The 14231-nt window shown below is 40.5% G+C and overlaps 1 protein-coding gene across 1 annotated transcript in view; it reads right to left on the reverse strand.

The window, feature by feature from the left end:
• The window catches only part of LOC117783782 (PDZ and LIM domain protein Zasp), a 62920-nt gene that overhangs the window by 33327 nt on the left and 15362 nt on the right, over positions 1–14231 (reverse strand). The window contains exon 3 of the mRNA XM_034621326.1: positions 12635–12804. Coding sequence (XP_034477217.1) covers positions 12635–12745 — 111 coding nt within the window. The 5' untranslated portion in view covers positions 12746–12804. The remainder of the gene's footprint in view (positions 1–12634; positions 12805–14231) is intronic.

Consider the following 14231-nt stretch of genomic DNA (forward strand, 5'->3'; position numbering starts at 1 on the left):
TTTACAACAGCCCCAGGATGCAGGATGCAGGCCGCAGGACTCGCAAGGACGGAATCATTACTGGGGCACTAGAAGGCAGGATACGAATACGTAAAAAAAAACAGAGAGAAAGGGAGAGAGACTAAAATAAAAGTATGCCAAGCCCACGCGCTGACCATCAATGAATGAACGAGTTGTGAACCAAGTGGAAATGTGAAAATGCGGATGGCAAATTGTAAATTAATTGATGAAAGCCACGTTTAGGATAGACAGAGACAGAGAGAGACAAATAACGAATGGGACAGAGTCAGAGGCAGAGATCCTGGCTAAAAAGGCAGCTGCTGTTTCCATTTGCTAACCACAATATTTGAACTGCATTTGGCATCTTTCAACTGCAACTGCAACTCGAACTAGAACTTGTTCTCTTTTTCATGCCAAACACACACACACACACACACACTTATAAAGACTACACACTCACACATATACCTATATACGTATATACGTCTCACGTATCGTTTTCTATGCCAGGCTTCCCTGACAAATTGCTGGTAGCAAGATTAATGTTGTGCATTATCTTTCCTCATTTGTCGATTGTCAATGCAACTCGGACCAGACAACTCGGCCAACTCGGCAACTTGTGGCAGGGAACGTGGGCGGTACCTTTACATTGCTTCTACCTTTTTCACTTTACCTGCCCCTTCCACGATTCCCTTGTATCTCTCTTTACTCTGTCGCTGTCGCTGGCATTGTCATTGTTCTGTGATTTTCCATTCTCTATCATTGACATTTTTCAATTTGATGAGCGCACTCAAGGCTGCACTGCGGATTGTCCTCTTTTTTTATGGCAAATGACATGGCAAGGTAATTTCACTTTACTCTCTTTTATTTATACCTTTTTTTATATTAACGAGTGCATATGAATCATTAAAGAACCTTGAATGGTCTACAAAAAAGTACGGAGTTTGATTCTGTTTAAAAGCAAAAGCAATTTCAATATTGTTCAGCTGCTGAGATCATAAAAACTGTGGACTATTGACTGTTGACATCGTTGAATGCTACCAATTAGCAATCCCATTGTCCTTTGCAGCTGGCTGGTGCCCAAAAAACAATATGCTCAGTGGGCCAAAAACAACTGTTGGCTAAATCTAAATCCTTGCGACCAACAAAAATAAAAACCAAAAAAAAAGAGAAAAGAACCCAGAACTGAAATGAAAACATTTGGAATTTGCCATGGACTTAGCTATCGTGTTCGAGCTGCCAACTTTAGCAGACGGAGCACACACAATGGCCAGGCATCAGGACGGAGTTGAGGTCCGGGTTCGGGTTCGGGTCCAACGCTGGACTCCAGCTCCATTATGTGAGGATGGAATTTTTAGGTCTAAATCCTGTCGGGTCATAAAAAGTGCTTATTACATTATCACCTCAAGCGTGGCTGAGCTCCGGCTGTATGGCATCAGCCACGCCCGCCTCCCACACACACACACACACACACACACACACATGATGTTTGCCTGCTCTTCGATAGTCTCAATTGACTCACTCTTCTCTCTCTTTATTTTACTTGCTTGTTTTTTTTTCCTTTTTTTGGTTGGACTTTTGGCTTAGGCTTTATTATGAACCTGGCAGCTGCTGCGTTTTTCAATTTACGCTTTTTAGGCCTTTGGGCCCTCTCCGAAGTGGCGTACACCTGAGCCTTGAGCCTTGAGCCGATTTGGCTTGTTGCTCCGTCATCATCATCGGCTATTGGCAAATGTTTGTGGCGCAAAAATGCGAAAAATGTGTAAATTTTCGTTGATGGTTTCCTTCATTTTTTTTTCCTGTTTTCAGTTTCAGCTTCACTTTTAAGCTTTCTTTTTTACAACGCTGCTGATCCGCTTTGGCGTCGAGTTCATTCAATTTGGATTAAGTCGTTCGTGTTGATTAACGAAATTGACTTTTTTCGAGAAGGGGAACTCTGTCAAAATCGATTGACGTCTGTAGTAAAAATGATACTCGAAAAGGCAGCTCGGCAACTCTGCGCTCACAGCCTGTAAACAATTTAGAAGGCAATGCCAAAAGACATTTTGCTAAATATTCAATCAATTTGAAATGCATGCGACTGAGGCCAATACAATAAATCACAAAATATAAAAATACAACAACAACAACAAATGTCTCAATTTCCGGCGTAACAAAATATGCGTCATAACAATAAAAATGCGCCAAGCCCCAAACAACAAAAACAACAACAGCAACAAGAACAACAACAGCTAAAGGCAACTTCTGCTGGTGCCACGTTTTGCTAAATAACGCAAATAAACAAGACAGGCGACAGGCCATAATATATCATGGCCCAAAGGCGCTTCACGACAACGACAACGACAACGAGAACGAGAACGCCAAGGACAAGAACAGGACCAAGACGAAGCGACGAAGAAGCGATAAAGATATGAAGAGGGAAAGAAAGAAGATGACATGGACGCATAATGACTGTCAAGGGGGAAGCGAATCCGTCGACGGGCGTCTGTCTGAGTTAACTGGGAATCAATGACATATCGTTATAACTAATACGTGCCCGCTGGCCCGACAAAATGCCATAAAAAAAGTGAAAATAAAATAAATATACGAAAAATAATGATGATAATACATACATGCTACACGCTGCATGCAACACAAGTGTGTGCCACATGCCGCATGTGAGTATACAACACAATAATAACTGTATCATTGACTCGCACCAATAAAACAATTTATTTAAACGCAATAAAACTATCAGACAGAAGAGAGCATCATCATGAAGAGCATTTAAAGTGCATTAAAGCTTTAGTCAAGATGTACTTAATTAGCAATTGGGAAACTTTAACAACTGCATAAAGAGCTTTTAAAGCTTAAAGCTAGATTAAGGGAACATTAAGCTAAAAAAGCTTTAACCATTTTGTGGCACAAAGTGTCATTTTGGCCCGCTAATTGGCCAGCAAACTAATTTGCTAGCTTAATCCTTTAGCCAGTGTCCTGTACGTTCGCAAAGTACATGCCGAAAACCAAGGCAAACAAGTTGCAGCAGACAAACAACAGCTGTAAGTTTCCTGTCCGCATAAAGTTTCCTGTCCTGTCCCATGCTGTCCGGTCGGAAGGACTACAGGACAGCCAGAACAGGTTTGGGGCTCAGGGTCAAGCACACGCTAAGGCACTAAAAGCTCTTCCTTCGCCGGACACTGGCTCAAAGCCGGATATCCACATAATGCCCCACAGGAGTTGCTATCAACTCCTGGCGCTGCCCAACGCCGTAACTTGAGCTCATAATTTATTTCGATTACGCCGCAGCACGCAATTTGCGCTGAAAATATCCTTTAAGCGCACCGCACGCAGCAACACGCCACACGCACACACCTACAGACACACACACACACACACACACACTCACACACAGATATAGCAACTCACTTGCATTGAGATAAGCGTGCGCACAATTTCCGTTTCCGCTTAGTTACCGCTGTTAGCCACTTTTCCGAGGCTGCAGAAATCCACTGAGCAGCAATTAAATCAGCGCACAAATCAGTAATTTTGATGACATCAATTAAAAGGAAAAGCGAATTTCCATCTGACGGTAAATTTTAGAAACCTCAAGCTCAAACTATGAAGATTGGAAAACTATTTCAAATGAAAATAAAAAAAATCTAAGAAATCTATTTAAGCAATATGCTAAATTGTACTGATATTACGATATAAATAATCCAATTGAGCCTAATATTTTAGGAAAAAAACAAGTGGGAAAAGCTATAGTCAAGATCCCGACCGTTACTTATTTAAATATATATAAAAGTACTTTAAAGAAATTACTTTGAAAACATTAAATCGCCATAACTACCGTTCTACTTGTTCGATCTTAATGTGATTCTGTGGGACTAGATATATTTCTAATATAAAGCGTTTTTCAGTAAGAGCGCTTCAACTTTTCTTTATAACCGTGGGTGTGGTGGTTTTTCGCGATTTACGGGGGCGGAGGAAGGCGCGGCTTAAATTTAAAACAAACTTGATCTGCGTGGGGCTTATAGAAATCTGTGTTAATTTGGTTACTCTATCTCTTTTAGTCTCTGAGATCCTTTTGTTTATTCGGTTTTTCTTGATTTGCGGCGGCGGAAGGGGGCGGGTAAAAAATTTCAAGCAAACTTGATCTGCTCCAACGCCTTTGTAGTCTGTGGGTGAAAGCTTGGTATCTCTATTTCTTATAGTCGCTGAGATCTAGGCGCTCACACGGACGGACGGACGGACAGACGGACGGACAGTCGGACAGACACACATGGCTAAATCGACTCGGCTGTTGATGCTGATCAAGAATATATATATACTTTATAGGGTCGGATATGCCTCCTTCTCCCTCTAACATACATTCCAACGAACACAATATACCCTTTTGCTTATTTTTTAAATAACGGGTAAATATAAGACTGAGGCATACGAAACCACAGCAAAAAGGTCTAAAATGAATTTCCCAACTATCGAAATCTAGAATAAGCCACAGACCACTTATAGAACTTGATAGAAAAATGTATAACAAACTCAACAAAGGACTGCAATCTATTTGAAAGCAATCAAAATGTATAATGGACCGCATAAAAAACTTAAAATATATTCCCATGTTGTTGGTTATGTAACAATCCCAAAAACAAAACTCGGCTTGTTTCTTATGATGAGTGTGAAGCATTCTTCGGACATGACTCATGGAGGCTTCCCTTAAACATTTGTATCAATTTTGATTGGAAAACAAAGAAAGAGAAGCAGAAACCGAAACTGAATCATGCCTCAGGTAGAAAGAAGCAGAGGTCAACAGCAACAACAACAACAACGAATACAATTTGAGCAACTTGAACAACATTTGTAGTCTGCTGCCATTAGCTGACTAATGTTGAGCTCAGTTGAGCAGCAGTGGGAATTGTCTTGTCTTGACGGTTCGGTTATGGGGTCTTGGCCAAGTTAAGCGCTTTAACGTTTACAAAACGTTTGCAGTTTGCAAGTTTTCGGTGTGCGCATTTTACGCTTAGAACTTATAAATATTTATGGCACACATAATGCAGCGAGTTAAGGTTGAGTTGAGCTTGGCCAATAATTTTGCAGCCAACTCTTTCCCTTTTCCCTATTCGCACTCTCCTCTTCCCTATTCTCATCCTTTCAAGTTGCTATCAGCGCTCGTAACTCAAGCGTGCAGCTGAACGAGTGTGTGTGTGTGCGAGTGTGTGTGTGCGAGTGTGTGTATTTTGGGTTCAGTGAAGCAAGCATTTTCAGCTGAGGGATTTATGTGCACTGACATGCAACTTAAAAGCAAGGACAACAAACGGTTGCAGATAGCGAAGAAAGGCGAAAGCCAAAGGAGCAAAAAAAAAAACGAAAGGAGCAGAAGGAACCACAGCAGCTAACTGCGTTACAGGATATTTCCTTATGTGCAAGTGCAGCAGGCAGTCGCACAACAATTGAGAAAAATATGCCAAGCACAAGGATTAGGCGAACACACACCAAAATTTATGTGACTTTTGCATGTGGGCCAGGACTCGTCCAGGACAATGCCAACAGGCATTAGTACTATTTCCGGCCCAGGCCACAAAATATTCAATAATATATTTAAGATACAGAGGAAGAGGAACAGAGATACGGACAACTCAACTGAAGCGTAGCAACAGGATAAATCTAAATAAGACGTGCTCGAGAATCCTGGACTGAGCTGACTCTGAAGCCCGCAGCATTTGTGCAATGAAGTGCAATCGAATCGAAGCGATATGAATACCCAAGAATGAGCATGAGTATGACTATGAGTATGTGAATGAGCTCAAGTTTAAACTTCTTATAGGTCTGGCCAGCTGCCTGATTAGGTTTCAGTTAGTGCAAAAAATAAAGATTTAACAAGTGGGCGGTTGCAGTCGAGCACGCTCGACAGTAGGATACCCTGTGCCCAGGTACTCTGTACTGAGGTGGATTTTCGACCAATTGTTCCTGGCTCAGCTATATGATATAGTGTATCGATTTGATGAAAATTTGGTAAGGATGTATAAGATGCATATTCTTTCAGTATGGTTAAGATATCTCATACTAAAACTTCATTTTCGACGTATCGCTCCCATGGTAGCTATATGATATAGTGGTCTGATCCAAAAATAAAAACAAACTTGACCTGCGTATGGTATCCAGGAACCTACATACCAAAATTTGAAGTCTCTAACTTTTATGGTCTCTGAAATCGACAGACGGACAGACAGGCGGACAGACAGACGGACAGACAGACGGACAGACAGACGAAAAGACGAAGATGGCTCAATCGACTCGGCTGTTGATCCTGATCAAGAATATATATACTTTGGGTGTCTGCCACGCCTCCTTCTGCCTGTTACATACATTCTGCCAAACACGTTATACCCTTTTTGTCAATTGTTTATTGGACACTGGGTATAATAAAGCAGTTATTGAGTTGAGTATTCGTGTCACGACACGACTTGTGCTCATCTGCAGTCTGCAGCTTTTATCGATGGCCAGGCATAAAACAAAACGGAAGCGAGACTCGCTCTCGGACATCTCGACTGTTTTCTCTTCTCTCTTCGCTCTTGGCTCGTTCTCGCTGTCTGTGGGCGGAAACGGAAACCAAGCAACATTTATGGCTTGCAGTCGAGCTGATGAAATTGTTGAATCAATTTCCCCACACACATTTAAACTGCAACTGTACGCTTAAAGCGAAATCAACAGCAAAGGCAGCTGGCAACTGAGACCGGGCAGAGACAGAGAGAGAAGGAGAACGAGGGAAGTTGAGCAAGAGAGGTAACCGGTAAAAATTGATAATCAATCAAAGGCAACGCAACGCAGAGACACTTAATCACTGTCCGTATCCGGGACTTGGCTGAGACGGAATCTGAGTCTGGCTAGAGGTTATCCAACGGATAATGCCTCAACTGCAACTGGCCTTAACTTTATCAATTACGCCTTTTGTGACTGGCCACTGACAACACTGATGCTGATGCCCAATGATGAATCACAGGAAGTTCAACTTTGCATCAAAGTGCAGCCAAGCGAATTATCACCTGCTCTTAATTCAATTAACGCTTCGATGCTAATTGCTGTGGCTAACACTCTCCAGTGTTATCAAACGAAACGAAACTGAGGCTTGATATTATGTCAAAACTGAACCTGAACCTTAAACTGAACACTTCAATGTGATACTGTCAATAACAAATATATCGAGTCCACTTGAAGGGTCAACTAAAGCACAATTGTGTGGTTAGTTTGAAGTACCTAATTACCTGAGAGAGAGAGAGACAGTGAGTGACCTTTCCATCTCTCTCTCTCTCTCTGAGCTTGACATTTGTCATGAATGCTGCGACTTGTTCGCAAAACCTAAAAAACCACAACACGAATATGCAACAACTATAGTAAAAGCAAAGTGCACCAATGTATCCCGCTGTGTATGTGTGTGTGTGCGTGTGTGTGTGTGTGTGTGGTCAGTGCATACTGATGCACAATTGATTGAACAATGCGAGTCATGTTCTCTGATTGCGTAATTTGTTGTTGTTGTGCAATTAATAAAATGTCCAACTAAATTGAGAACAACCACAGACCAAAGTCTTGACATTGCATTTGTGACGTCACCTGTGTGCGCCACATGCACCGCAGATTGCGACAACGTGTGGTTCTTGTGGTCACAATGCCTAAGAACAAAGCAAGTTCAATCAAAACACATCTCAACTCAACTCAACACAATTCAATTCAATTCAATTCAATTTACAATTGTTGTCAAAGCAACCGCCGCGCTTTGAACGCGGATTCAATTACACAAAGCCAAAAGCTCTGAATTTGGATTGCATAATTTTTGGCGGGGGAGAGCCATAAATCAAAGACAGAGACGTGGCAGCCTTAACAAAAGGCTGGTGTGAACAAAAAGCCAAAAAACAATGCACTCAAGTCAACTATTAAATACCCTGTAAGCTTTAATTTTAATTTCCAGTAATTTTAACAGCTGTTAATAACATTTTGTAGCTAAGTTAGCAAAAGGCTATCTAGTGTCAACATTCTTAGAATGTGATAACATTTTAATAAAGTTATCATAAATAAATGAATCGAGTTGTTTAGAGCTTCCGAAACTTCCTTGAACTGGGCACAAAATGTGACTGGAAATTTATGAATTTTCATAGTTAGAGCCAAAGACAAACACCGAGGCAGACACAAACGCAGCCAGACAGGAGTCAAATAATTAATAGCCATGGCCAAGAAAGAGGCAGAGGTGTTTTGAGAGTCCAAATTTAGGAATGGGAGACTTGAGCAAAAACAACGACAAAACAAACAAAAACACGCAAAACAGATTTGCATGCACAAAACGCAGAGTTGAATGAATATAAAAGGGGGGACTGGGGCACATGTGGCAAGAGTCGCTAGGGAAGAGGGAGGAAGAAAGAGGTCGGTTGCCTTGGAGGCCGACAGTAGCTTGTTAGTAGCCAGCCCGGAGCAGACCAGACCAGGCCAACATCATGTCTAGACTTTAAGTTGGCTAATAGCCGAGGCTGCATCCTTTCAGCCATAGCTCGTTGAAATTTGGTTTTAGGAATTTTTTTACTTGTGTTTTTGCAGTTGTAGTTGTTGTTGTTGTTGTTGCTTTAGCCAGGAAATTTGTACTAAACCGAATTTACGCTTTTGTATAACTTATTCGGCTCCATTATTTGTACAGATGAAGTCAACCAGAGCGCGTTGAGCTTCTCTCAGCTCAGCTTTCTTCTCTTTTCTCTTGGCTCTTGGCTCTTGGCCTGCTCTCTGTGCTTGGCTTTCGCTTTTATTTCGGCCTGTGGACACTGGACTCTGGACTCTGGACTCCTGGCCATTTTGGCTTTGGCCTTTGTGCGACGTTTTTTATGCCTGACCAACGCTGCACTTGATAATGAAATACAAACGTGGCGATATGTGAGAGAATGAGTATCAGTCTGTGTGTGCTTGCCACGGAAATCCGGCAGCATAAAGCTTAACCAGAAATAAAAAGAAAAAGGAAATGTAGCCATAAAAAAAAGGAAAAGAGAAAACCAGTCAAGTCCTTTAGCATCAGCAGCAACAAGGACTTCATTTGGCGTTCGACGTGGCGTTCACAATAATAAGAACTCCGGCGAGAAATCATAAATTAATCCGATTTAAGCCGTTGAGTAGCTTATTTTTTTATTCACCTCCATCAAGTTTCAGTTCATTTGGCTTAATGAGCAGTCGAGGGGCAAAGCTGTCCCTTTTAATAAGCCAAAGCAAAGCTGCAACTAGAAAAACAATTTGTTTGTGCAACAAAAGTTGACATGATTCTACAGATTGCAGATCAGAGTAGACAGAGAGCTGAGGATTTGAATTGTGTGCTGTGTTGTCAAGGTGCTTTTATATTGAGGACTCAAGTGGTAATGCTCACTTCTTCTCAGCTGCCACTCGAAGCTGTTGCTGCATCATCATCATCATCATCATCATCATCATCATCATCATCGTTCGCATCCTGGCAACGCCAGCTCATTACGAGCCACGACACGCACTTGCAACAACTGCTACTGCTGCTGCTGCTGCTGCTGCAACTCAAGGGCTCAAGTGCGCCCCATTCTAAATTCAATTGAGCTTGAAGTGTTCAAAAGGCGCCAAGCCATGCAGCTGACGGATGCAGTCAAGATTCAAGATTCCAGATGCTGAGATCCCGAGACAGGCAACATCCAGCTTAGACACCTTTTCAGCAAGGTGTAAAACTAAAACTGAATCAGACTTACAGATAGACAGACAGTCAGACAGCCGGACAGCCAGACAGAAAGGCAAAGAGAGAGACAGACAAACAGACAACAGGGGAATTTTGGGGGGAAAAACAGGCACATGGGCAAACGGGAAATTGTTGATTGGAGCTTGGGGATTGCACTTAAATCTGTTTGCGGCTCAGCTGAATTTTCGGTTGTGTTTTTCCTAGTTGAACGCACTAAATATTTTAAATTGTTGTACAATTTATGCTGCGTGATTTTGTCATAAATTACAACCAATTTTCACTGGTCACGTACTGTATACAGATGCTCTACCCAAACCAAATATTGGGTATGCACGAATATAGCTAAAACATGTGACATACACCGAAAGAGATGAAGAATAAAAAGAATAAAAGTGAAGCTTTAGGCTAAAAGAGTTTATTAATATTTATTTACTATTAGTTAGCATATTTAATAGTCTACCAGACTTATCTAAACACATACCAGTTTTGGCTATTCCACTTTTTTTGTATTTCTCTGGCTGACTGCTAAATTGGCCAAATAAAAGCTACTGACTGCTAATGGCTTTTTCACAGTGGGATTTCCACTCTTGTGGTTATTGTTGTTGCAGTTGTTTTGGTTGTTGTTACTGCACTTTTGGCGAAAAACATTGTTTGCCAGCAAGTTGATGGCGCCTAATTGCCATCAACATGCATTGTCATTGTTTTATGCACTAATTGGCGATCGACTCTGGACAACATTTTATTGCAGCATTGCAGTCCAATTAATTGATTTAAAGTGCAATTAAATATGCAACACCCTGCTAATTTTTGGGCATTAGATACGCATAAATATCGTAAAATAATATAATATCACAAATATTCACAAAGAATTCCGCACTTGAGTATTTCTAAATTTAAATCGAATTTTAAACAGTCATTTTGTCGTTGGCAAAGTTAGATGCATAGCATTGACATAAATCAACCCATTGAACGGCTGTTTAAATAGAAATTGCGCATTTATATTGACCCCCTACCCCCCAACGTTCCCCACCCCCTTGGTGCCCTTCTCCCACGCCCACTTTTGCGCCATTAGCAGCTGAACTCATTTGTAATACCAAAGTAAACAGAAATTTGTTGTTTTTTGTTGTGTTTTTGTTCCGTTTGAAAATGTCAACGAAATAAATTCCGTGTGGCATAATAAAATATTTACACATTGGCAAATGCTGTCACGCTTAAACAATTACCACAGTTTTGTTGTGGCTGCCGCAACGAGATAAACAGCAACCAAATCGAATACTTTCCAATCGCCTCAATTCTCATTCTTATTCCATTTAATTCAACTGAACTTTGACTATCTTTATGTGCGCTGACTATTTATAAAATATTTATTATCAATTGGAGCTGCCTTTGACTTTTGCTTCTGTTGAAACTTATTCACAAATAATGGAATGAGTGGAACTCTTATCATAGACGCTGATTCATGTTAAACATGAATGAGCCTCGATACACTCATTTATTTACTGCGTAACTTGTTGGTCAGTCGAAACATTCGCGATATCATGGTCACTACAATCGAGGCGGGGTAAAATGATTCATGCATTCAGTTTTAGAAATACACATGAGTACGAATGCACTCACTTGAAACTCAAAAGCCATGAGATTGACTCTAAAATGTAGTCAAGTAGCTAAAACACAGCACACAGAAGCTGTAAGTGAGCTGAATTTAAGCTCAAAGCTCATCAGCTTTATAGCCAATGTCATTGAGAGTTCTTCTGAAGTACTTTGCTTTGACACATCTGTGGTTTAATATACTGCAAGCTTCTATACGCCATAAATTCCGAAAACGATTTCAATTAAATTTACAAAAATACAATAAAAATAATTATGGCTTTATTTGTGGCCTGTCGTTGTAATTTCGACCCAGTTGCATAAGTCATAAACGTAATCTAGCTCATAATTTAAATTTATGTTTAACAGCTTTTCAAATAAAAATCTAAGTGATCTAGGAAAAAAACCTCGACTTGAAATTCTCACAGCCCACAAATGAAATAAACTTTCAATTTAAAATAAATCATAGATATAAAAAATTAGCTTGTAAAACTGATAAAAATTACATTAAATTGTACTATATTTAATGTACTAGTATATGCAGCATACCCCATCTACTTGCTTTGTGTGTACAGGGTATACAAAGTTATATCTCACACACGTTTTTCATTGCAAACATTAACTGCTCTATATTGAAATAAATAATAAAAACCGCACTACCATAAACTTTTTAAGTGCGTGAATAAAGTAGATAAATATATATTTATATATGTACCAGTATATACAAATCATTTTCAACACATAAAACTACTCAAAAGTTTTCAAATGATTTGCCAAAATTTGCGTGCGTGTCGCCAGAAATGTAAAATTATTAGAAATAATTTATAAATGTTTAACAATTTGTTGAACTCAATAGAGCGAACACATAAACTTGTGTATGTATGTTTGTGTGTGTGTGAGCACATAAAATATCCAAAATGGCAGCAAAGGAAATTTGTTTGGTTGGAAAATGGTCGAAAAAAGATGTGTGTACCGTGCGCAAAAACCGCGGGCAAAAAAACAAATAGCTAAAAATGTATTTTTATCAGAAAAAGAAAGAGAAACAGCAACAGCAACAACAAATACGAATATCAGCATTTAAATGCATAAATAAATTAACTGTTCAACTAATAATTTTTTGTGCTTTCCTTTTCATATTCATTTCACGCGTTTTTCTGGCCAATTTCGACACACAAATTCCATTTGGCAATTGCTTGTTTCAATCAGTTGAAATTAAAGCAAATCTGAGCGTAATGGAATCTGTTTGAAACATATAAAACCCATTTAAGTTCACCATCAACCCACATACATATGTTTATGTATATGTATATGTATATGTGTATGTGTGAACGTGGGCGTGGCACTTACCTTTTGCACTAACAGCGGCTGGGCGAAATCCACACCGCCCTGCAGACGAAAGCCCCAGGGTTGGGCATCGAAACGTGACAATTTGATTTGCAGCAATTGTGGTTGGGCCATTTTCCTATTGCACAGAGCCGGAATTTATTGAAATGTTGTTATTATTATTTGTAGTCGGTCTGTAAGAACAAAGAAAGAGAAAAATTGAGGTGAATATGTGGGCGATATGGCGTATACTTGATATCACGTAGCCGACTAATAAACGAATATAAAATCAACAAAAATGGCTCTTTTTGTGGGCGACTAATAAAGACATTATTCAGGCATGTGTGCATATGCATACAACATGCTAATCCTAGCAACCAAACAGCCAACCAATCCCTGTCCTAGTCCTAGTCCTACTGTTAGTCCTAGTCCTAGTCCAAGTCCTTGTTGTATTGCTATCTGGAATGCCTTGATCTCTGCGCCAGCTGCAGCTGCCTGCGCATTCTCGCATGCAAAAATCTTCTCAATTGCCACGCAGGACTAAAGCACAAGAGACTATGAAGTCGAATAAAATATACCCTCCCCAAAAATATTAAAGTATAAAATGTTGTACGAATTCTAACACGCGTTTCACTTATTTAAGTAAATTTTACATTTCATGAACTATGTTTAGTGTTAAAGTCTAGCATACCCCGTTGCCTAAATTTGGGTAAGGGTATTAACCTTAAACGAGTGAAACTTTGTGAGATATACAATTTTTTCAGCATTCAAGCAGACACAGTCACACACAGACATGGACACATGGTGTTACAGTGTGTGCAAAAAGTGCACGCATTCAGAGTGCACATGAAACTGGGGCCAGTTGTATGTAAGTGTGGCTTACATGGGTTTTTTCCTGGTAATAGTCGTCATGGCTGCTTTGTAATTTGTACGGCATGTCTGTGTGTGTGTGTGTGTGAAAGTGAGTGTAGTATGCGTGTGTGTGTGTGTGCGGTGTGTGTCTGTTGATTTAGTTTGCTGCATAACAATTTTGCTGAGTGTTGTGTTTTTTATTAGCAAAGACGTTCAACCATCCAGGCAACTAACCCCCTTTTTTCCCTCCCTAAACCACCCCCTCCCCCCACCTCCCTCTGCATACCGTTCATGTCTCTGCGCCTGTATCTGTGCAACGTGAAGGGAAGACACTCAAAGTGGAAGTAACTACATTAAGCTATTAAAACGACAGCAGCTGCCAGCTACAAAGGACAAGGACACGGCAACGAGTCTACGGCTACTTGCAGGATATGCCAGGCAGCTGGCAGAGACAGAGACAGAGACAGTGAAAGAGAAGGAGAGGGAGTCAGAGAAGATGAGAGAGTAAAATAAAACGGAGACTGGGACACATTTTAGCACACACAGCAGTTTAATTAACGTTAAGTGCGGGTGGTAATGGCACCAACTCGATCCTCAAGTCCACCACATGTGTGAACGTGTGTGTGTGTGAGTGAAAGAGCGAGAGATAGAGAGAGAGAGACAGTGAGAGCCTTGACTTGGACCATAACACGACAGTATTTGCATTTGCATGTAAATGCCTTGCTACGATGCCATGTGAAGTTGGCCCATTAGACGGCCCAGCAACGTA

This window comes from Drosophila innubila (genome assembly GCF_004354385.1).
Source record: "Drosophila innubila isolate TH190305 chromosome 2R unlocalized genomic scaffold, UK_Dinn_1.0 1_C_2R, whole genome shotgun sequence".
NCBI lineage: Eukaryota > Metazoa > Arthropoda > Insecta > Diptera > Drosophilidae > Drosophila > Drosophila innubila.